The 25,714-nt window shown below is 43.5% G+C and overlaps 1 protein-coding gene across 2 annotated transcripts in view; it reads right to left on the bottom strand.

Moving 5' to 3' along the window:
• The window catches only part of DSCAM (DS cell adhesion molecule), an 861,731-nt gene that overhangs the window by 126,049 nt on the left and 709,968 nt on the right, over window positions 1–25,714 (bottom strand). For both annotated transcript variants that reach the window (XM_050784546.1, XM_050784547.1), the window contains 2 exons: window positions 23,427–23,594; window positions 11,856–11,926 (listed from right to left, as the gene is read on the bottom strand). In XM_050784546.1, the coding sequence (XP_050640503.1) occupies window positions 11,856–11,926; window positions 23,427–23,594 (239 nt within the window). The remainder of the gene's footprint in view (window positions 1–11,855; window positions 11,927–23,426; window positions 23,595–25,714) is intronic.

Genomic DNA, 25,714 nt, shown 5'->3' with positions numbered 1-25,714 from the left:
TTGAGGGAGTTACGTCAGAGAGAGGAGATTTTTTTACATTACTGCCTCAAATAATTCCTTTCCTTTCCTTTCTTTTCCCTTTCCTTTCCTTTTCTCTCCTTTCTTTCTTCTCCTTTCCTTTCTCCCTCCTCCCTCCCTTTTTTTCTTTTCTTTTCTTTTTTCTTTTCTCTTTTTCACAGGGTCTCACTCTGTCACCCATGCTGGAATGCAGTGGTGGGATCATGGCTCACTGCCGCCTCAACCTCCCCAAGCTCAAATAATCCTTTGACCTCAGCCTCCTGAGTACCTGGGATCACAAGCATTCCACCATACCAGGCGAATTTTTGTATTTTTTTGTAGAGATGGGTTTTTGCCATATTGCCCAGGCTGGTATCCAACTCCTGAGCTTAAATAATCTGCCCAACTCAGCCTCCCAAAGTGCTGAGACTATAGGTGTGAGCCACTGCTTCTGGCCTTAAATGATATTTTTGTTCATATATCTCTCCTTAGAGTTGTACTGTATTAAAAACACTATCTGTGTCCTAGGTCTCATAATGGGGAGATATACAGGCACGTGACTGGCTCCCCCAAAGTCATTATCTTTTGAGGAGCTAGGAAAGGATGAGGTGTCCATATTTCACGAAGTAGAAAAGGGCCACAGTGTTTAGAAGTAAGGGGCTATGCAATTTCAGTTTGATAAATAAATGATAAATGACAGATTATTTGAAATAGGCGCTGTCTTGAGAGCCAAGAATGTTATTTGCAGGCTGCAGCTGCCATATTCTAGTCAGACTTGGCAGTTGAGGAGGAAAGGGTGGCCAAGGGTGTATGTGGGCTTTGCCTTGAGACATAAATGCTGAATGCTATAAATAGACTGATAATTTTACCATATGGAATTGAGGTTAACTACCGCAAAGCAAAACTCCATTTATTCCATTTCTAAAGAGTAGGACAGCTTCCACTGTATTCATCCAGCCAACAAACACCTGTGAAACAGCTCCTCTTGCTGGGACACTCCTTTTTCGAATTCTGTTGTTCTTCATACCTCATACCACCTGCTAGCCACAGTTAGTATTTCCTACCAGCCACAGAGGCCTATCAGTGCTCTCTGCCAAGGACCAAACAAGGGAATTCGGGCTTTGCTTTCTATGAATCAGCTCTGAGGGGTGGCCTCTGGAAATGCCCCCACCTATCTCCTGTGCCCGACAGTGGGGACTTAGAGGGTGTGCTCTGATGCCAAAGAGGGAGTATGCTAGTCTGTGAGCCTAAGGCTGGGCCCCAACTATTTAGCAGTGGCTGAGTGAACCCAAAGGGCTTTGGCCCACCACGCATGCCTGGAAGGCTCAACCCAGAGTAGACCCTCTGCAGGTAATGGAGGCCCTGTAATGGTAGTGTGGCCAAGGAGGGCAGGGCAGGGGCCCAAGAAAGGCCACAGGGATAAGGGAGGGAGGGTCTCCCTGATCCTAATCTGATAAACAAGCACAAGAGGCAGGATTTCAAAGGCATGGTCATGGGGCCATGGAAAATGCTCAGAAGTAGTTTTGTGGGGTGGGAGAAGACAGCGTCTGATTCTGGAAGTTTTGTAAGACAGCGCCAGTGGAGGGCCAGTCATGATCCAACATGGCTGGTAAGGAGGCCAGTTGGGCAGGGGTGGAGCTGAGTGAGATGAAGACATATCCACATCCACCTCTCACCCCAACAAACCACCGGGTCTGCATGCTCTGGAGGCAACCTGGATGTCTTGATGAGAAAAGAGAGGAAAGGAGGGTGAAGAAGAATCTTCCCTGGGACCAAACAGGCCCTTTCCACTGAGGAGGGCAGGGTTTGGGAAGCTGGAGGCCAGGGCAGGGAGCCAAGCCAGGAGTCGCCCTGACCAGTGCTCTGACAGGTGCACAGGGCAGACTCTGTCTACTTTGTAGGTTTTTAAACTGAAACTGCCTCCATTTCCCTCCCACTCTTCCATGTTTGTTAATAATATAAATTCAAGAATAACTAAGAGAACCCTTACGTGATATACGAGGAGAGGGTAAGTGTGGAGACAAACTGAGTCCTGGAATTCACAGGGATGAGGCTGAGAGCAGGTAGTGGGTGAGAGTGACCCTGGGCTGGAAGGGACATACAGATGGGAATGGCAGGGAATGGCACTGCCAGGAGGCAGGTGGAAGCTGTGACAGTCAAACTGAGACAGAGAGAGAGAGAGAGAGCGAGAGAGAGAGAGAGAGAGAGAGCGTGCTTGTAAAGGAGTGAGCAGCATCAGTCACATGCATGGTTGTTGCAGCCTTTGTCATTTTTGCTAAGTATCTGTCCAGAAGAACCAGAGAAGATCCAGGTCTCAGAAGGAGCCTGCCTGCTGAAAGGTGAGCTTCAATTTTACAACTGGAAGGAATTCCTGAGTGCTTTACATCCATGCCAAAAGAACCAATGAACTGGAAACTATTTTTGAGTGGGGCACTGCTATAGAGCTACCTGAAAATATGGAAGTGACTTTGGAACTGGGTAATGGGCTGAGGTTAGAAGAGTGTTGAGGGCTCAGAAGAAGACAGGAAGATGAGGGAAAGTGCTAGGATTATAGGTATGAGCCACCACATGTAGCCTCTTATCTATTTTTGGGTAATGAAAGGCTTTAGCCTTGACTAAAGGGAATTTTAGACATCAACATGCAAGAATAGGTATTTGGGGGGAGAGTATTGAAAAAGTTGTCTAGGCTAGGCACAGTGACTCATGCCTGTAATCACAGCACATTAGGAGGCTGAGGCAGGAGGACCACTGCAGGCCAGGAATTTGAGACCAGCCTGGGCAAAATAGTGAGACCTTCTTTCTAAAAAAAAAAAAAAAAAAAAAAATCAAAAAGTTAACTGGGCATGGTGGTATGTACTTGTAGTCCCAGCTACTCAGGAGGCTGAGGTAGGAGGATCACATGAGCCTGGGAGGTCAAGGCTGCAGTGAGCCGAGATGGTGCCACTACACACCATCCAGCCTTGGTGACAGAGTGAGATGCTGTCTTAAAACAAAAACAAAAAACAAAAGAAAAGAAAGAGTTGTCCAATAGGCTACTGTATATTCCCTGTTAGGAACGCGCTAGAAGCATTCAGACCAAGGGCCCCTGTGAACACTCTGACTTATGCTGGGGGGAAACACTCCACAAGTCCAGATGCAACACGTGCCACAGATACCACACAGGCCCACGGGAGCAACACAGGCACTCCCTGAATCACACTCTCCTTCAGTGGGAAGTCTTGTTTCCTAAATTCACTGAGGATCTGCCACCTAAATTCTTCTGTTATTTACAGAAAAACAAACCTTGTTTCCAACTTTAAATTGTTAGTGGTGGGGAAAACAGGAAGGTAAAATGGTTTTATGTCTTATACATCTATAATTACTCAAAGCACAAAGTACTTTCATTTTTGGTCTCAACTTAAATTTTTCAAAAGAACAGGAAGAGTTTATTATAGGAATTGAAAGAATTTAAAGGAGCTTTCAGAGTTTTTAATACAATGAAGAGTTTGGCTTTAAAAATGTTATGGGCTCTCTTGAAATAGAGTTAGTTACATCTTAATGTATTAACTTAAATGTATTTGAACTAGTGAAATACATTTGAAGGCACACATTGTGTTTTTCTGTCTTGCTTCATGCTACCTTGAAAATAGTCTGGAAATTACCTGTGCTGGGGCAGCTAATTCATGCTCTCCTGGCTGGGTTTCTTCCTATGATGGACCCTAACCAACTTTGTCCAACCGTGTTTTAAACAGTAAAACTAATGTCATGTTTCTTCCTTTGCCTTAGGAAAGGGGTCCATGACATAGCAGATGCCATTTGATGATGTCTATGTAATTCTTGATTGGATATACGTTTTCCTTTGATTTTTCATTCTAACATCTGTGCCCTGTTTACTAACTTATCTATCTCATTTGATTTCTCTGAAAAGATGGGAAATGTCATCAGCGAGATGACTTAAGAACTGCTGTCTGAGGACATTCAGCACATTAAACAGTGTATATCCACCTATGCTCTCCCTGTATGGCATCTGTGCATTCATAATGCTCAATGCCATATTCACTTTAGCTTGATTTTCTGATTTGTTCTCTATGAAAAGCAGAGTTAGCATTATATAAGAACCAATAAAACTGTCTAAGATGGTCTTCTGAATACTTTTATTAAATTACTACCTATCTATTTTTAAAAATTAATTAATTAAAATTTTGAGACAAGTCTCACTCTGTCACCCAGGCTGGAGTGCAGTTGCGCAATCTTGCCTCACTGCAGCCTCTGCCTCCTAGGGTTCAAGGAATTCTCCTGCCTCAGCCTCACAAGTAGCTGGGACTATAGGCATGAGCCATCATGCCTGGCTAATTTTTGTATTTTTAATACAGATAGGGTTTCACCATGTTGGCCAGGCTGGTCTCGAACTCCTGATGTTAAGTGATCTGCCTGCCTTGGCTTCCCAAAATGCTGGGATTACAGGCATGTGCCACTGTGCCCAACCCCATCCATCTATTATTAGGTTATTGAAAATAAACTTCTTTTTTTTTTGTTGGGAAAATTTCACAATATTTACATTTATTGGGAGATATCTGCCATCAGAAATGGCAGTGCTGTCCAGAGCCATTGGTGGGATGGGTGGAATCAGAATCTAGCATAGGGATCGAAATTGGGGTTGTTAATCGAGGGATCACCTTACGGATTCCAGAGTGGGCCCACATCCATTATCCTCTATGGCTATCAAGTCAGTGCTGGGAGGGGAAGAGGGAGGAGAATCTATCATTAAAATGCACTGCTACTTTCTTGGTTATGATATAATGAATAAAACACTCAACTTAGAACTAGAGAAAAGGGTTCAAGTTCCAATAATGACAAATTGAGTGACTTGCTTAAGGTCATTTTGGTTAGGTGTAGAGATGGGCGTTGTATCTAATTTTCTGAAATTTAATCCAGTACTTTTTATACTGTATTCTAATTATACATAATTTACTTGTTGGAAATGGATTTAACTTATGCTAAGGCTACTTTATATAAAATGTGATGAAATAATGTCAACTTATATTTTTACATGTACTCTTCAGTTTTCACTGTGAATATTACATGTTTGTACATATATGTTACTGTAAAGCTTCCTAGTGAATATTATGCATAGTGTGCTTATTAGACAATTTAAGTCATTTTCAATATTATTCTGACCATACACAATTTTTGACCTAGTATCACAACTTCAGGACCTGGTCCAATTGTAAAACGTAATGTTGATGCACTAAGAAAAGACCTAAGGATGAGCATCAATAAATGACCAAAATACCCTTTAGTTGCAACCTTATTTGCATTTCTGATCATATGCTCTTTAAATCAAGACAAAATACAATACTTTCCTTCTAAAATTGTATTGCAACTTTACAGTTTATAACCTAACTGTTATAAAAAAACAATCAAAGTGCCTACACTTAGATTTTTTTGTGTTCATCCAGACTTAATGTGAAGCTCTCAGAAGAAACCATCTAACAGGATTTCTGGCTTGATGACGACAGACGGCCTTGGTTGTAAGCCCTAGGCCAAGTTTGATTTGTGTCCTGTCAAGGTCACTCTGCTGGAGAGGCACAGCTTTTTCAGTGGGGTTTTGAATCAAGAATTGCCTCTTAGCCTGACAGTCCCAGACAGCATCTCTTTCCGGCCTACCTGAGCATCAGACCCAGATTCCACCCCTGTGGCCGCCAGTAGCTCTCGCAAATGCAGCCAGCATCTTCCTGGCTGCACTCTGAAGCTAGAAACCAAGGGAACTGCCTGCTTAGGTCAGGAGACCTGCCAGACCCTTTGTGCATGCAGGCTGGCAGCTCTCTCCTGGGACAGAGAACTGGAGTCCTTGAAGAAGGCCCATCACATGGCTAAACTGAGAGGAATAACCCAATACGTAGATGGAAAGATGTAGAATACATTCCAAATGGTATAAATAAACATCATGGTTTCATTAAAGAAACACGCATATTTTATATATACAACAAAAATATGCAAATTTAGTCACCTATGGCTTTCTAGAAAGTCCACAGTTTTTTTTTTTTTTAAAGCACCACCTTTTGATAGGAACCTTTTATGATAAAAGGAAATAATGGTAAATGGTTTATGCATTAATTTAACAGAATTTATTGCACTCCTGCTGAGGCTACAGTGAACACACAAGACATGTCCTCAAACCTCATGGATCCTAGAGTCTAGTCCACCTAAAAAAGTTGAAGAAGAACAATCTTACTTCATATGGATGACCAGAGATTTTGAATTTTTTTTTCTTGTTATCAAGGAAGGAGGTTAGACTCGTTAATATGAGAAGGGCCAAAAATTATTTAAGTATTTGTAAGAAATGTTGATTTTCAGGAATTTCAATAAGGCTATATTATAAAACCAATGCTAGAGCCAATGGATTAGTTCATAAAAGCAGATACAAACTTTTGCCATTTTTCACAGCCTAAAGATTAAAGTGATAGTTGAAGAATTAAGTAAAGTTTATTTCAAGGCAACCTTTTTGAATTTCAATTGATATAGGAAAAAAGGGTGTCTACTCACTACTAAAGTTACTCTAAGGTTAAGTTTATAATTTGGAAAGAAAAGGATAGCAGGTAAGAATGTAAATTTCATATATCTTCTCTAATTTTTATGGGGTTGGGTATAATTTATAACATGAATTTGGAAGGAATAGTAAAGGTAGTTAATATTTATTGGGCATTACTAGGCATGAACTACAATCTTGGCACCTCATAGTCATCAACTTGTTGACTGTTCAGAAACCCAGGAGGCAGACCCAGGCAGCCTGGGTGGAAGTCCTCAATCTGACAGTCACCAGCCTTCAGAACTTGGGCAAGTTCCTTTGACTTCAGGATCTCCCTCTGCAGAAAACTGCCTGTTCCCAGCTCACAGATAAAATGAGATACTGTGTGCAGAAGTTGAGCATTGTGCCTGGCAGGCAGCAAACCCCCGGAAGGACAGCTGTCCCAGGAACCCCTGGCCAGGAAATACTAGTGCGGGAAGGTACCTTGTTCTTTCCCGGAGGTAGAGGGATTTCAGTGCAGAAGGCAATCGGAGCCCGCAGTTTATTTTATTAAACCATTACTGTCGAGGTCACTGGAAATATGGCAGTTTTGTTTTTAGATGACAGACTGAGCCATTTTCCTGTTGTAAGAGTTCAACTCTGAAATGTAATAGGTTGTAATGATGCCTTAATTAGCTGGAATTATTGGGGAGAGTGGAGACGTGATATTCTGGTTAAAAATATTCTTCGGATTACTGAAATTTAATTAAATCTCTAAATATTCAACTTTAATATTTTACAGAAGTCATAACTCTCTTTCTTAATTCTAAATGAGAATTTTGCTCATTTTAAGTAAAATTTTCACCCAGATGGTACAATACTGAGGGCCAAGAAAGTGGTAAAATTATTCTCAGATTTTTATTGCAAGTTATCACTTTGATCATTATTCTCAGCACAGGAATATTTAAGTAATTGACCATTTCATAGTTTTGGGACAGCCTGTGGTTCTGCAAAGGTTTCTCATTTAATGCAAAAATAAAACAACAACACATATTTTATATCAATAGGAAAAAAGCATCTGTCTTAAATTGTATTCTCTGGATAAATGTTTTGAGATGTATATAATCATTAAATATTCCAAATAATGAAAGTTTTATTTTAGGAGTGACCATGGCAAACACACACATACACACATGCAAGCATGCACACAAGTAGCTGGCAATCACATTGTCCTTAATTTGCATAAAAGGAGGGTAAGTTGATTCTGAGACTGATTACGAGAGAAGGTGACAGACACTGCTAAAAGAGACACTTTAGGAGATAAACTAAAAATTAGAATTTTCTGAAAAACCAAAGAATTCCTTAGTTGTACAATTTTCAGGTACTTTATCAAATATGTTATCAATTATTTATAGCTTTAAATATTCTTTCTGATTTTGAATCAGAAACAAAATCTGCCACAAATTAAATTGTATTTGCTTACACAAATCCTTTTGTTTTTCCAAGAATGTCAAATGAAACTTTATTGTCATTTATTTTAGTTTATTCAGAACCGCTTACATCGTCTCTTGAATTTCTGTCAAGGCCTCGGTTAGCACTTTAATTAACTTAATATTTGTAAAAGTATTTAAGAGCCCTTTCCAAGACTTTATCTTGCATAATATAGACATCAAATACGCTTGTGGTTCTTGAACATCTTTCTATGGGCTTACATTTGGGATGTAAAGATGTCCATTTCCCATGAAACTTATCACAAATTGGACCACTATTGCCCTTTACTTTTCAATGAACTATATTGAAAATTACTATAGTAGAAACTCATATGAAAAGTGGTTGGTCGCCTGGTGTATTGAGTGTGGTTCACATCTTTGGGTGCCTGCCATTGTACAGGCTGGGGCATTTCACTGTATCATGAGTTAGGCCTGAGCTCAGCATGTTTGCTGTCTGGAGATCCTAATAGCTGGGATGCCTTCTCCATGGCAGTCTCAGAAACACATAATGCTTCACAGGCAATTGTGATATGGAACACTTGTCTTCTAGGCCTCTTCCTTCCCAACTAACATATACACTCACCTCTCCTTCACTCAACCCATTCATTCATTCATGGAACACATGTCAGCCACGAGGGATTGGAGCTGAATAAGCCTCTCTTCCTGCCGCCAAGGAGCTCCCAGAACAGTGGAGGGGATGCACGTGAAACAGACTGCAGAAGCCATGGGGTGGGAACCTCCCTGAGCCATCACCAAGAGCGATGGGTAACACAGAGGGTGAAACTCTAATTGCACTTTGGAAATTCCCATTTTCACGGGGTCAGTCATGCACAATCTGAGCCTCAAATGAGCAGGAATGGACAGGAGAGGTGAGCGTGTTAGAAACAGTGGAACACTGACAAGAAAGACGATCATACTTGTGGACTGTTGCGTGGGTAGGAATCCCTGGGAAGGTGGGGCAAGGTAAGGGGCCTGAATCCGGGTGCTCTAGCTGATGTAGGATGGTTGCATTCACTAGGTCCTGAGCAACCTTTGCTGGACATGAAAGATTTCAAAATCAGAAGCTCTTCTTTGGTGAAAGAAATAAGTAAGATAAAAGGGGTACCGGGTGCACTGCCTCACACCTGTAATCCCAGCACTTTGGGAGGCTGAGGTGGGTGGATCACTTGAGGTCAGGAGTTCAAGACCAGCCTGGCCAACATGGTGAAAACCCCTGTTTCTACTAAAAATACAAAAAAATTAGCTGGGTGTGGTGGCGCGTGCCTGTAATCCCAGCTACGTGGGAGGCTGAGGCAGGAGAATTGCTTGAACTTGGGAGACACAGGTTGCAGGGAGTGAAGATTGTGCCATCTGCACTCCAGCCTGGGCGACAGAGTGAGACTGTTTCAAAATAAATAATAAATAAATAAAATAAAATAAAAGGGGAAAGTTGCTTATTTTGATCAATAGAGGGTGTTGTTACAGAAGCAGTGCTTGTTCAATGATAATTAAATAAATGTAATCTCTAGCTCCAGTGTTAGAGAAAGGCCACCAAAGCGCCCCTTACCTTTAAAAGGCTTAGAGTCTAAATGGTTATTTTCCCACCAAAACCCCAGAGCTATTTCCTCATTTACCCTGTATCTATCTATTGAATGCATCTTTTACTTCCAATTCTCCCACCAAAACCCCAGAGCTATTTCCTCCTTTATACCCTGTATCTCTCTACTGAATGCATCTTTTACTTCCAATCAGCATCCGTGACCATGAATGAGCTCCCACCTTAGACTTCCCACGATTGCATATGTCCACTCTGACTGACAGATGTGGGGCTCCCTCTTTGGGGCTAACACTATTTCTCCTTCCTTCTTTCTCCTTACACAAAACAGATATTCTGGATTTTATGCCATAAATAAAGGCATGTTGTATGTAACATATTGTCCTTTACACATACATTAGATTTCACGTAATAGCATCCAATTCGATTGAATCAGTGTTGTCCTTTAAAAGCTCATTATATAAACAGGCCAATATGAAATGATAAACTGGTAACAGGGCAGCCCCTACCTCATTAGTCAGTTAGATCACCGGCAAGTCCGCCTGCTGACAGGCCATGCCACAAAGGCCCACTACAGAGATAGATTGCACTCCTCCATGAACAATATATTACAGTCGATTCACAATCTAATGAAAGCCAGGCTTCCTTTTAATAGTCCCACAACATGTTCATCCTTTGGCACTAAAAAGAAATTTAACTGCAATGCACTGACTTTTGTGGCTGCTTTCTACAGAGAGAGAAAGGATACAATGCCTTTTAAAGCCTCAGAAGTTTCCATTTTTAGTTATAAGAGCTAGATCCTCTGTGGACAGACACCTCTCTCATGCAGGACCCAAAAGACCCAAAAAGCTTTTGAGGCCATAGTAATACCTGGTCTTTTTCAGGGAAAAACACAAGAGAATGTGTAAAGCTAGTGGGTAAAACTTCACAGTCTTCCATTCAAGACAGAGTGAGTCAGCATTCCATTTGTAGAGTGGCGGGAATGCATGTGGGGTTACGGCTTGCTGAGTGTCTTTATTCTACAATGTGTGTGATGCTCGCAGGTGGTGAATGTGCTCACAAAGACCAATGACACCGCCCCCCACACTCCTCGGCCTGCACTGTCTGTGCAGCTAAACAGTCACATCACACTGCCCACAGGAAACACAACTCATTGACTGCGGTTGAGAAACGCTGACACAAAGGGGCTGCATTAACGCATGTAATACCAAAAGTGGTATCCGCCCCAACACTGAAAATCCATTTTTGTTACAGAGGCTGGTCATCTTATGAAAGAACCCACACTAGAGGGAACACAAACAAACAATCAAACAGAAAACAGATGCAATGGTTAGAAGAGGTGTGTGATGTGAAGACCTCATTGTGGTTGTTGGCTGCCCTCTTCTCCCATTGACACCACAGGAAAAAAAAAAGGGTGAGGAAAGAGATAAGAAAAAAAAAATCACATGCAATGAGAGAAATTCAGAGCTGGGATAGTTAATGCAATCTTACAGAACTCTTGGTTCAATAATAACATTCTGGATGAAATGGAATTTGGCCTAAGATAGTCATCTCCAAGAGCACATTCAGGAGGATGACTAATACCATGGCCCACCAGGTCAGGGCCATGCTACTGACTTGAAGGTCATGGAACAGTGGTGGTTGGTGATGAGCTTGCTCCAGAATCAACACTGCTTCCTTACTTGAGGAAGTTTGCTATGGAAATCATGGCTGTTGAATGAAACAATGTGCTTAGTGATGCAATTGTTTACATTGTGGCTCAAGCTTTCTTTCTCTCCCAGCTACTTACAACAAACACTAAAGTAACCAGCAGCCAGTTGGCCTCTGTGGGCCACACATGGGGTAGCACTGCCCTGGGAGTCAGTTGATTCAACAGCTCGCTTCACTGGCAAGAAAATATAGGGGCTTTCTTGAGAACACATCAAGTTAGTGGCACAGTGAGGACCTGGCCTGTTTCCTGCCACCTCGGTGGACTGTCTGCCACCGCATGCTTTGTTATTTAAAAAAAAGCAATTTGAAAACATTTTTGCTGGGATGAAATGAGAGCAAGCAGTCAGGGACTTCAGTTTCACTATTTCTGTAGAGACTACTGCTTAGGACCTTGATTAAGATTCAAGCAAAAAAAAAAAAAAGATAAAACCACTTTATTCTCTGTGATACAGAATTTGCTGTGACAGTATTCAAAATGTGCATACAAATACTGCATTTTAGGAAAAGGGCTTTCCAGTTAATTTTGAAAAACTAAGTTTTGTAAAATTTGAGAGTCTTGGTGTCGGAACACTGAACAGGAGTGAAGGGCTCGCCCTGGGGGGAAAGCACCGGGAATACAAGTGTTTGCTGGGTTTACCTTCCACGTGACCCTGATGCTCTGAGATGATATAGGCTCCAGGTGAACTTCCTGAGGTGGACCGTCAGGAGCTGTAAGGACCAAAAACCCACAGGCAGGTTAGAGAAGCGTGCCGGAGCAGATCGAAGCCTACACAGCCAAAGGCGGTCCCCGAAGTCATCCCATCCCCATGTTTGGCACAGAGAAAGAAGTTTTTAGCGGTCGTGGGAAACGTCAGTTTTGTAGAGTTACTGTGTCCAACTCTTGGCCTTTGTTTATTTGCTCTTTGGAAACGTGAATCTTGAGGACCTATCACGGTATTCCTTCTCACCATGTCTTAGACAACTTCGTGTATCAATCCCAAGTTTGAACAAGTTAAGGGGTACAACAGAAAGTTGCAAAACAAAATTTCCCTTATAAAATGCTGTCTATGGTGTGTACCGAAGGTCCTTCTCTCCCCGCTGGAAGCTTTGCTTAGTGATGTGGTATTGGGGTTTCTCAGTTGATTAGAACGACTTCGGGCAAAAATAATCAAGATTCTTCTGCCTTTGGGTGTCTTCCATGGCTTTTATTCTTCAATTAAAAACCCTTGTGGCCGGGGGTGGTGGCTCACGCCTGTAATCCCAGCACTTTGGGAGGCCAACACAGGCGGATCACAAGATCAGGAGATTGAGACCAGCCTGACTAACACGGTGAAACCCTGTCTCTACTAAAAATACAAAAAATTAGCCAGGTGTGGTGGTGGGCGCCTGTAGTCCCAGCTACTCGGGAGGCTGAGGCAGGAGAATCGCTTGAACCTGGGAGGCAGAGGTTGCAGTGAGCTGAGATTGCACCACTGCACTCCAGCCGGGGTGACAGCGAGACTCCATCTTAAAACAAACAAACAAACAAACAAACAACAACAACAAAAACCCTTGTGAACCGGGAGCTCTGGCCACAGAGGGCTGAAGCAATGTTGAAGAGGAAAACAAAGTATGCAGTTTAAAGCAACCTATTTCCGCTGAGTGTGCTGTAAGTCAGCGGGCCAATGAGAGACATCCCAATTACATCCCAGTTAGAGCTGATTGACATGTGTTGCAAATGTGCTATATACTAGGTACATGGTGTAGAACTAAGAGATGTAAACATTTTGCCAACCAAGAGTTCAGAATGTAATCAGAGCTATCAGATACACACACTGAAAGAAGGTTGCAATGCAAGGCAGCAGGTAAACAAGTGTCTTCTGAGAAGCAGAAGCAAATGACGACACAGAGATCAGAGGGAAAGAGTCCTTTAGATTAAAACATGTTTTTGGATTGACATTTTTGAGATCACTGCAGAACTACAGAAAGCCAGTTCTGTGGACATTTGCAAAAGGTTGTATGGCACACGGGAGATAAGAAAGCAGAAGCAGTGAATATGAACTCATTTTGGAGAGTTTGGAAGTAACAGGAAAGTGAAAATACTTGAAAGATAAAGGGTAGATTGGGGAAGGGCATGACCAAGGAAAGCTGGCTTCCTTTTTTATAACAGAAGAGGAAGTTCTGAGTAGTATCATGATGTAGTTGCTAAGCTGATGGCCATTTGAGTTTTTTTTGTCCAAGTTCACATTCTGGTTGTATCACTTGTTAGCTGTGTGCTTTTTTTGAGGGTTACTTAGCTTGTTTGTGATTCCATTTTTCTCTCTATATAATGGACCAATAGAATTTGTATCACAGGGTTGTTATGAAAACAATATGTTCAGTAAATATAAGAAATTATAATCGTAATATAATTATCATTAAGTGTTTTTAAATGGGGGAAGCAAATGGGAGAAATTTAACAACGAAAGGTAAACTTGAAGAAATAATGAATGTCCTGGCAGAAACTGAAGAGGGCAGAAGATACAGGCTATGGAGTGAGTCCGGCATAGGAACAAACACCTCTGGGATGGGAGGAGGGCAGAGCTATGGAAGGCCTTAGGTAGGCTTACTGGTTGAGGGAAGCCAGGTGAGGGCAGACACAGGTAAACTTACTGGTTCAAAGAAACAGGTTGAAATCTGATTGCTGCTTTTCTCAACTATAGGACAATAAGCCAAGCAGGAAATCAGAATGGGAACATGAAGGAGAGAGTTACGGGCTTTAGGAACAAAACAAAGGCTTGGAAAATGGCTATGGTCTATAGAAAAGGGTGCACCCTGTGTCTTAGGGCACTAAGGCGCTCTATCAAAGTGGCCCTCCCCAGGAGTCAGTGCTCTAAGACGCAGGGATTGCTACTCCAAGAGGATAATGGGACTCCACAGCTCCGTCCGTGCACTGAGGACCAAGAAGGAAGCTGATTCCACAGGTTGGGGCTGGTGAGACTGAGAGAGAATGATGCTCTAAGAATGCCAAGAATCCAAGCAGATTCTCCAGAATATATGGTTTGTATGGTTTAGAAATATGAGTTCGAAAGGAAACGGGGATATTGCGGCCTCAATTTTCCAGTTAAGATGTATTCATAATTAAAACAAAGGTGTTAAAAGGCAAGAGCTGCAGAGAGACAGGAGATGGGAGTTCGATCTCTGGGTTGCTTGTTCCCTGCACCCCTCATTCACACGCTTGCTGATGCTGTCCCTGGCATCTGTTCCAAATGGCCCCTGTCCTGCTTTCTCCACCATCGCCCTTATGGGCATCCCTATCTCTCACTCTGCTGCCCCACTTCCACCCCACTTCTATGCCTGGTGACAGTTTCTATTTAGTTCCTAAACATTAATTCTGGTCTCTATTGTACTCTTTTAAAAGGGACATGGCCCCAGAGCACAATTCACACTGTTCACCCATCCTAGTAATTTTCTGCTCCCAGATGGCACCTCACTGTCCTCTCCATGCTTTTATTCTGCACACTCCTTATGAACCATGTCCCAGCCATGTTCAAAACACATGGGACCCCTGGGTAGATCCCAACCTTTTCCCTGAAGCTTTCTTCTCCCTCCATCAGGGTTTGCTGCCCGTGTCTGTGGGCCTCCTGCTACAGTTTATCCCCGCCTGGGCCTGGGGACCTGTCCCTGTAGTGTGCATATACATTTGCGTGTCTGTCTTTGCATATCTCTGGTCACCCAGCAGATTCTACATGGCACCAGGAACTGAGCCCAGAGTGAGTCCTTACTTTGAACGGGTAAAGCAATTTGTAGATGCTGAAATGCTGAGCATGCATCCCTCTCCTCAGCAGGTCCGGGGACAACTAGCAGTCTGGAGTGCTGCAGCCTCTCAGATCTATTAATTCCAAAAGTGCAAAGGCTCTGCTAGAACTGAAGTTAAAGTCCAGCACAGGAACCGAGGGAGAGGCTGGCTTCCAGCTAATGGTGGTAATTATTGTTAAGGCTCTGTACCCAATTTCTTGCACATGGGGTCAAGCTCTTAGGCAGGAAACTTTGGACATCAAATTCAATACAAACTCATGGAATGGATTTCCCTCACACAGGGATAATTCTGTGCCCAATGAAAAGCACACCGTTTTCCATAAAAATCCTTGAAAAATGATTTTTGAGTCTGACAGCTATACTGAGGCTGCGTTACTTTAATTTAGCAACCCTTAACTGAATTTAACAAGAAGCCAGTTTGTTAGGAACTGGGGGCAATGTCAGGGGCACTGTCTCATCCTGAATCCTCCGGCTCCCTGGGGCGTGGCCTTTGGTTTGGTCCTCTCAGAAAGATGGCAGACAAGAGTTGCAGTCTTGATTTTCCAGTTGAGATATATTCATAATTACACCAAAGGTGCCACCATAGTGTTTACAAGAATGTCCTCAATTCTATCAGAAAGCACACATTCCATAATGTAATCATGAATTGGGAATAACTTGCTTTTCCAATCTGGTCTGGTATTTATGTTTCTTGAGATAGGGTCTCACTCTGTCGCCCAGGCTAGAATGCAGTGGTATGATCTCGGCTCACTGCAACCTCTACAGCCCAGGTTCAAGCGATTCTCCTGCTTCAGTCTCCCAAGTAGCTGGGATTACAGGTGTATGCCACCATACCTGGCTGACTTTTGTATTTTTAGTAGAGATGGGGTTTTGCCATGTTTCCCAGGCTGGTCTCGAACTCCTGGCCTCAAGTGATCCATGCGCCTCAGCCTCCCAAAGTGCTGGGATTACAGGTGTGAGCCACCATGCCAGGCCCAGGTCTGGTATTTTATGAAGGTCCCCGCTGAAGAGGAGAGGGGGTACAGTTCTTTTATCCAGGACAGACTTGATTGTTTTTAAGAATGTAACAGCTTAATTACTTAGCCTACCAATGCTGCCATGATTTGTCAGTAATGTATTTATTGTTCTGCCTGTTCCCTGAAGTGAGAGCATTTGGATCCCTCCTCTTAAAAAAAAGTGATGAAAATAGTCCAGACAAACCAAAAGAATTTAAGTTATACAAACACACATTATGGCTATGCCCAATATCGTTAGGAATGTTTTCTGTTTGCTTGTGTTTTAACAAAGGACACTAAGTTTTCTACTATGTCTCTAAAACATTACTTTAAATATGTTTTAAATTATATAAAATTTGCTTCCTTTAAGAATTTTATTGCTTTCTGTATAACTCCCGAGCTGTAATTTTTTCATAGGTTCTCATCTGATTGCCAATGATGCCTATAAAATTACAATCCAAAGCCAATTGGGTTTCCAATGCAAAATGTATTAAGCATCAATCATTAGGTATATCCATTTATTTAACTAAATTTGAAAAATGTGTTGACATTGGACATTTAAGAATTTACTTACATGGTTTCAAATGTAATATATAGAGAAAGCAGAATTGGTTTCCCCATCCCCTAGCCCCATCCCGAATATTTAGCTTATTTCCTGGGGATGGAGAAGGCTAGAGGTGAAGGTGATTTTCCAAGGCTGGACACAGTGGCTCACACCTGTAATCCCAGAACTTTGGAAGGCCGGAGTGGGCAGATTACCTGAGGTCAGGAGCTCAAGACCAGCCTGGCCAACATGGTGAAACATGGTCTCTACTAAAAATACAAAAATAAGCTGGGTGCAGTGGTGCATGCCCACAATCCCAGCTACTGGAGAGGCTGAGGCAGGATAACTGCTTGAACCCAGGAGGCAGAGGTTGCAGTGAGCTGAGATTGTGCCATTGCACTTCAGCCCGGGCAACAGAGCAAGACTCCATTCCAAAATAAACTCTGCATTTCTACAAAAGTCAAAACTCTTCAATCCGTAAAGCAGTAATAAGCAAAGACTATCTTTATAATCTCTATTATGCTTGCAAAGGTAAAAGGCAGGGCAATTCATTCTGTGTGGCTGAAACACAGGGATGACAGGTGCCTCCTGATTGCCAAACGCATGGATCTCTGCTTTGCTTCCCTGTCCTGATCCTTCCTGGCTACGCTGGCTCTGTCCCTGTCCCTCCCCAGCTGGACAGCCTCTGGCTGCCCAGCAGCTCCTGTATCCTTCCCAGATCTGAGACTCAAGCCTCAGTGCTCCATTCTGCTCCAAAATACTCCCCTCCCTGTCTCTATATCTTGGCTTTAACCAGCATCTTGGGGCCTCATCATTGATTGATATGGGCTCAATCACCCCAGTGGGAACCACTCCCACGTTTTTGCCTCTGGTTTTGAATGGGAGATTTGCCTTCTATGTGCCAGGTCCTAAACTGGGCAAAGACCAGGATACAAAAGTAGAAAAAATATATAAATTTTTGAAAAGTAGTGAGGAGCAGCTGTACAATTCTACAAACACACATTTGTCTTCTATAGGAGTTGGGTGGGTGGGTGAGAGGCATGTTCTGTGTTGGACAAAGGGAACCAAGACGGTGTTTAGTAAAAATCAAAGTATGACAAAGAATAGCTGGTGCCCAGATGGGGAAAGGATGAAGTCATGTAATAACTATTTATTAAATAAATGGCTCATTTATTTAATTTACTTATTTAATTAGCATATCCTACGTGCTAAACACCATTCCAGGTGCCTGGGATACAGCAGTGAGTGAGCAGAACAGACAACTCCACCTGTCCTGGTGGGATGGGATCAAAACAGACTATAAGCAAAATAAGTCAACAACTTATACAGTATACTGGCTGGTGATACAAGCAACTGGTAGAAGGAGAGTGGTAAGGGAGGAAGGGGACCCAGCGGAGTGGGCAGCGGGATGAATTTTAATAGGGTGGCCAGGATCGGATTCTTGGAGAATAATGTTAGAAAGTGTTAAGGGAAGAAAGGAAGAACATTTCAGAACATTCCAGAACTGTTCCAGAACATTTCAGGATAGCAGACAGGGGTATACACAATGTGTATGAGGGATAGCAAGAAGGCCAATAACTTTCTTTAGGTTTAATTTCCAAAGTTTCTTCAAACCCAGGATGGACGAGAAAGACAAAAATCTACAGAAGCAGATCCCTGAGGGCCTGGTTGGGCATGGGGTGTGCTCGGCTCTTCTCGCTGAGTGAACGCCGTGCATTTGACTCTTACTGAAAAACACATTGATACCACCCTCTGAGCTAATGAGAACAGCTAGCCCTATGTTTGTTTCACATGCTCCTGACTTTTATTCCTTCTGCCCTCATTCCATCCTCTCCCCTCCGCCCCAGCTCAGCGCATAGGAAACTCTTCTTCCAGATCACAGCTGCTGCCCTGGAATGGGAGGAAAGATGAGGCAAAGACTTAACGTAGTGCCAGATTCCTTGGAAACCCAGCGACTCTGCGTCGTACCCTTCCATAATCCACACCTTCCATTCTCTGATGGTCTGTCAAATTCAGTGGCGTTTCAACGAGCGCCCACTAATTGAAGCTGCACGTTCTATGCATAGATTTATAGTGAAAATAATGAAGGGGGCAGCCACCCCAAACTCGGTCACAAGGCACTAAGTGACTCACGACCTGCAGGGGGCAGCTGCTAATGGAGAAGTTGGTCTGAAGCAAGGGTCAGCTGTGAAGGTCACGTGTCACATGGCTGATCTGCATCAAAGAGACACTTCGGGTCCATTAACAGCTGATCTTGTTAACTCCGACTGTGTTACTTACTCTCTTGACTGATCCTTTGTTGTGGGGGCTGCTGGTGCTGGGGGGGTTGGGGAAACCGTGAAGACTGTGCTGAATGGTGTGGCCTTGGCTTCAGGGCTATTCTCTGAGGTCAAGTGTATTAAAGTGGTGTGATAATGCTTCATGCACTTTCACATGCAAATAAACTCAGTAGTTTGGGGTTGGAGCAATGTGATTTCCCAACATTAGGTAGGGACACTATGCCAATGGCAGAAATCCCTTCCTCACTAAGCTTTGCAGTGGATACAGCAGAAATCTAAAACTCAAATTCCCATGGTGGCCAGACTTCATCAGAGATCCATAAACATTTCTATAAAGACTCAGATAGTACAAATTTTGGGCTTTATGGGCCCATGTTATTCTTTTTTTTTTAAGATGTAAAAACTATGCTTAGTTCAAGGTCTGTAAGTGAAATCTAGCTCACCGACTGTAGTGTGCTGACCCTTCAATGAATGGAGGATGGGAACTATGGCTCACTGAGGGTGTATGGTCAGCCTCTGGGGTGGCCACTCCATGCTTAACTCCAGCTCATTGCTGCCAAGCAGGAACTCAAGAGCAACTCAAAATTTAGATTTTCAGCTGAAATTTCCAGATTTAAAAAATTAACACTGAATTAAAAAGTTTTGCACAACACTAAGCTGACTTATATCCACAGGCCTGGTTTGTCATGGGCTGCAGCTTATGGCCTGGAATATGCCCTATTCCATCAGGATTTGGGGAGAGCACCTCGAGCCCCAGATGCAGCTATTTAATGGTTGGTCACTGGAGCTCTGATGGGGGCTGTATTCTTCCCCCGTCTTCTTTCCCCTCGGCCTTCCTCTTCTATCTTTCACCTTTCTCTACTTTTCTGCATGAAGTTCTTGCCTTAGTCTTTTGGGGCTGCTATAACAAAGTACACTAACCTGCATGACTTACACACAACAGGAGTTTATTTCCTTTTCTTTTTTTTGACAAGGAGTCTCACTCTGTTGTCCAGGCTGAAGTGCAGTGGCACGACCTCAGCTCACTACAACCTCCCCCTCCAGGGTTCAAGCGATTCTCCTGCTTCAGCCTCCCAAGTAGCTGGGATTACAGGCATGTGCCACAATGCATGGCTAATTTTTTTTTTTTTTGTATTTTTAGTAGAGATGTGGTTTGGCCATGTTGGCCAGGCTGGTCTCGAACTCCTGACCTCAAGTGATCCCCCTGCCTCAGCCTCCCAAAGTGCTGGGATTACAGGTGTGAACCACTGCACCTGGCTCAGAAGTTTATTTCTTACAGAAATTTATTTCTAGAGGTTAAGAATTCCAAGATCAAGATGCCAGATTTGGTATCTGGTGAAGGCTTATTCTTCTGGTTCATAGATGGTGCCTTCCTCCTGTGTCCTCCCAGGGCAGAAGGGGTAACTTCTGACCCACTTCTTAATATTATTGCATTAGGAATTAGGTTTCAAGATATTAATTTGAAAGGGAAGGCATGAACATTCAGACCAGGGCACCCTTCAGAATTTCACTGTGGGTTTAATCCAGGATATATTTTCTCAACACACACACACGCACACACACATACTCTGCTCATTGCGACACCCATTCTAAAGGCAATACTGTAAATAACGTTTATAAATGTTCATCTCATACGTTCATCTCCCTTATGCCAGACACACACAAGGGACAGAATTGTGGAGGGGGCCACAGCCCCTCCATATCAGGTGGCATATCATCATGGACAGCAGGGTCCATGAAGACATAATGATATACCTCAAAGGCTACTGTCAGCAAAATCCCTCTTCTGTGCTGAACTGAGGAGTCCCAACTATACCTGGGAGATGGAAAAAGGCATTGCACCAGGGAGGAAGGCATCTTTGAACTAGGCTTTTCAAGGAAGAGCACAGAAAAGGGGACATGGAACCTGTAGTGCCTTCCACACAGGGGAAGAAGCACAACAATAGAGGTGTGGGAGCATGCAAAGGCAGGTCAGTGCTGGGCATGGGGCTCTGGGGAGTCACTGAGTGTCGTTGCAAAGCAGTAGCACTGGGGAGCCATCCTCATGTGCCCAAGACTTGGGTACTACATTGCAGTAAAAGTGAGTGGGCAACAGCTTTTGGAGGCACCCACATGAGGAGTAAGGGAGCAGTGGGACAAGGTCATCTCAAGACAGCTACAGCTGCTAAAATGATGTGCCTTTGGGTTTGCCTGCTGGGAAGGGGCAGCAGTATCTACAGCCCCTGCTGAACACTCTAATGGGATGCCTTTGGCCAGAGCACCCATTCTAGGTAAGTTACACACAGGAAATTGATTTTTTAATTTCAGTCATGCAAACCTATGAACCAAGACAAAGACAAGTTCTCTGCTGTAGCTTTCCATTTCTGGAACCTGCTCTTTCCCTTTCCTTCCCCTTAGCTCCTCTGAATATTAAAGGAGAGGGGCTGTGTGGGGCTGCCACAGCCAGCACCCAGATAGAATACAAAAGGTCAGCTCGGGAGCCAAAGAGGAGGAGTCTGCATCTGTCTGCAGACATGCCAGGCAGCTGCCCTGCAGACCAGCACCCCAGAGGCTGTTCACCTGGCCTTCTGGCAGGGAGAGAGCTGCTGCCATGGCAACTGCCAGCCGCAGCAGAGGTCACAGAGGAAACGAAGAAAAAAGCAACAACAGCAGCATTAATAATGGCAATCAGAAAAGCAGGTGCAAAATACATCACCGGAAAAATGCTGCTATCCTGAGGAGGTGGCTGGGATGGGGCAGGATTAGAAAAGCGCTTGAGAGGGGTGGAGAAGATTGAGCAGGAAGTCAGAGATGACATTTTGGGCTGAAGGATGGGGACAGCTTATTTTCCCTAAGTACCCAGCGTAATGAAATTCCAGGGATCTGAGGAAGTTAGTGGGTTGTTTACATACATAATTAAATACAATTCTATTTTTGCAGGAGCAGATTAACACTTATTTCCCACTTATTTCTGAGACATGAAAAGTATTTTTAGAGCTTGAGATTTTTTTCAATGATAAGATACGTCTGTGTAAGGAGCAGAAAGGCATCATAATGTCCATTTTGCAGACGAGAAATCATACAGAGAATCCAAGTCTCAGAAATGGCTCACTCTCAGGCACTTCAGCATAAAGGTCTTCTGTCACTCACTCTTGAAAACAATGTTCAAGAACTGATGTCTTCCAACATTGAGAAATGGGCATTCCTCTGCAGTTCAGGAAGAGTTGTACATTTTAACCTATTCTCTTGAAGACAACATTGATTACAGATACCAGAAGAGTGAAAATGTTGCATTTTATTGATCCAACCATCTGACTTCTTAGGATTTAATCTAAGAAAATGATCTTGGAGATGGCAAAAGACATACCACCAGGATGTTCACTGTAGTGTTTATACTAATGAAAACTTGAAAATAATTGAGCCATTTGGCAATATGAGATTTGTTAAACGTGTGGTGACAGATATCACTACAAATTGTAGAGAAGTATTTAAGAGATACAGAAGCTTGAGTTCTATTTGGGATGCTGTTAATGGAGGTAGCAGACATGAGGTGGTGGGAAGGAAGCCAAGATCAATCTCTACTGAAAGTTGGAACAAACCTCCCTTCTTCTGTTAGCCATCTGGGTATGGCAATCACCTTAATCTTGGTGATGGAAAAATAGGGACCTGAGACTAAGCTGACATCTTCCATACAGTAGGGAGTGGCTGATTGCTCTGATGGTGGGCAGGAAAAGAAGAGGCAGGTTTGGGGGCTGGACACTCTTTCCCTCCAATAAATGAGCCAGGCATGCACTCCTTATTTTTCATCCTGGGAGAAACCCAAGCACGGTGGCTTCCTCTCCTCCTGCCAGGAGGCAAGTTGACAATCAGCATTCACGGACCATTGCCTCATTGCTCAGTTCTCTGCACACCTGTTAATTTCATCCCCAGGAAACATGAGTGGCCCACAGTGTGTTAAGAGGTGTGTATACACTGGTGTGTGTCTGTGGGCATGTGCATGTGTGGGTGATGAAATTATTTAGCCAGTTATCACTGCCTGTTTCTGGGTTAGCTCTAGGTGGGAAAATAATGGAAGCCGTTTTGCCTTCTCCACAATGCTTATTTCTATCTTCTGAATTTGTAACACTAAATATAATGTTATTTGCAACAGAAAAAAGAGCAAAAACATTATTTTTAAATATTGATGTTTCTAGTCAATAAAATAATCTGTTCCCCTTCCCACATCTCCTGCACGGTAAGCACGCTTGCAGCTTCCTAGTTAAGCGTTACTGCTTCCTCCCACACCGGACTTCACAGGGTCTCAGGAAAGAAACACACTCACGGTTCTCCTATCAACCTGGATTCCATGTGTCCAAATAAAGGAATTGTAAAACTGCATGATTCTTTGAATCTCACCAGATTGTTAGCCTCATACGTCTTTCTTTTAAGTCTTGGATATGGGAAACTTGAACTAAATCCTATTTGAAGAGCAGTGCCTTCAAAGTAAGATGCAGAGCGCTGTCTGCGTTTTTTACAGGGCACAGAACTACGGAGAGCACGCATCAAAGACCTCCGCCTAGCACGGGCAAAGGTCTGCTTCTGCATTTAAGCATCTGAGCCCTCAAGAGTTAGCTCCCGGGCTCCTCTGGAGCAAGATTCCGCCCGGTCCCACGTACCTGCCTCGTCCGCCGTGATGGTGAGCTCGTTGCTGGGCTCGCTCTTGCCAATCCGGTTCTTGGCGTACATGCGGATGCTGTAGGTGGAGGAAGGGTGGATATCAATGATGGTGGCCGAGTTCAGCTGAGGGGAAACATCTTTGGTTCTCTGAGCAGAATCCCAGGAGTCTTTTGGGTTTTGTTTTTCAAAAAAGAAGAGATAGAGATGTGAGTTTTTTTCCTCTGCCTTTGAAAGTTCACAAGCAGGAATTAAAAAAAAAAAAAAAAAAAAAAGACGGAAAGAAAGAAAAATTACACTCAAAGCGATTTCTCAATGCAATGTTCCCAGCTTTCTGGCAGAGTTGGCCATCAGAGGGGATGTGACATCCCACACTCATTATTCACGCTGCGAGGGACATGGGGCAACGAGCCAGCTGAGTTCAGGGAGGGGCGATGGAGGAAGCACAGAGCGGCCGACTGCGGGAGATCTCAGAAGGCAAATTCCAGTGGCGAAGCTCAGGTTAGTGAAATGGACAATGGTCACCGTAAGCACTCATTGTATGGGACAGTACAATGAACTATGGTTTGGATAGTACCCCTGGGTCCCCCCAAAATCCCTGGTTCTAAAAGGCATTTGAAAACCAGCAAAACTTCAAGCCATACCAGATCCTTTCCTCTCCAGTGTGTTAAAAATAAGATAATCCCATACAAACCAGTCTCCATTTCCAGAATAAATCCTGATTACCAAACATATTTTTTGATTCTATTTTTTGAAATCATTTAGTGCCAAATCCTTGGTTGTAGGAATTATTTTTCAACCACAGCTAATTATAACAGCAGCACCTGCTTCATGTGAAATGTTATCACTGAATCTATGACATTTTGTATCTGGTGATTTTCAGGTTTCAAGCAAGGATGGGAATGTCAATACATGGTTCTTATGTCAAAAGAGTGGGCAGTTGTTGATTGTAGGTGGGTGGTTGACAGCTGGTGTTGGCTGGGGGGATGAACAGAGGAGTCCCCAGGACAGGAGACAGAGATGGTACCTACATATTCCCACCCTCCTCAGGGTCTGCCTTGGTGGTGATGACCACACAAGTAAGTCTTCCATGGATAATCTGAATCTGTGTTCCCTGCTGGCCTTTGAACTCCAGGAGGGCAGAGGCCATGCTGGCCATACCCAGTCTTTTATCCCGAGTGCTAGCCCAGTGCCTGGCTCACAGTAGACAAACAGTACATGAATGTTCAATAGATGAACAAATAAACCACAAATACACAGACCTCTGAGTCTTGGGAATGGGGTCATTCACTTTGTCACACTAAGGGTGAGTATGGCAGTTTAGGGGACTTCTCTGTCCAGTTTTAAACATAAATGCGAGATATTTTCTGGAATTGAAGAAAAATATGTGGCTTAAAGACTGCTTTTGAATACTTTTTACTTCTGAGAGAATGCAGCCTAATGGAAGCTGACAATGAATATTGCAGTTGACAAGGAAAAAGCATATTTGGGGTCAAGAAGATTAGAGGTGGAAAAACATGAAATAGAAAGAGTTGGAAAAAAATTGATGAGGAGAAGAATGTGATTCAATAGAAGACAAATGAGGAGAGGAAATTTTACAGCAATGAAATGGCACACACCTATGAGCCTTGTCGCACAGAGTTTGAAAGCCCGGCTTCTGCAGAGATGTTTAGGAGGATGAGGAGGAATGCCAGGTGCCGCAAGATGCAGAGACATTTGCTAAGTAGCCCCGGGAGGAAGTAGGCAGTTGTGGCGGTTGATGCCTTTGCCCAGGCAACATGGAAGTTTCTGGAACTGATGGGGCCAATGAAGATACAGCCATCTTCACTGGAGGTTTTTGTCTGGGAGTTGGCGGGCAGCCTGGAGAGGCATATGAGTATCCATGACTGCAGTCCCTTACACCAATCCAAGGCATATGGTGGACCTGGGTAGGGACAGGACAGTCCCCTCTTGGTGGTCAATGGGCACCTCCACATCCATGCCCTATAGGTTCCTTTAGCTCAGCCCCTACCTCAGTGACACTCCCTTGTTCAACAGTCTCCCAGTGACTTACAAACCCTCTCTGATGCTGCATTTGCTCCCTGTCTGTAGAAACTACCCCTCACTCCCTCCAATGGGCTAGGGGACCCGTTTCAAAGCCCATCCTCACCCTTCCTGTCCACGGCCTTCCCAGACTCTCCCCAGTCACACTTGCCCTTTTCAGATCTTGGATGTCCATTCATACATTTCTGTTTGTGATTTACTCCTAAGAACCTCTTTATTTGGTTAATGGTGCATTCTTTTTAGTTAT

The sequence above is a fragment of the Macaca thibetana genome, chromosome 3 (assembly GCF_024542745.1).
Source record: "Macaca thibetana thibetana isolate TM-01 chromosome 3, ASM2454274v1, whole genome shotgun sequence".
Taxonomy (NCBI): domain Eukaryota; kingdom Metazoa; phylum Chordata; class Mammalia; order Primates; family Cercopithecidae; genus Macaca; species Macaca thibetana.
Note: the sequence above shows the minus strand (reverse complement) of the source record. Positions and strands in the feature narration are given on the sequence as shown.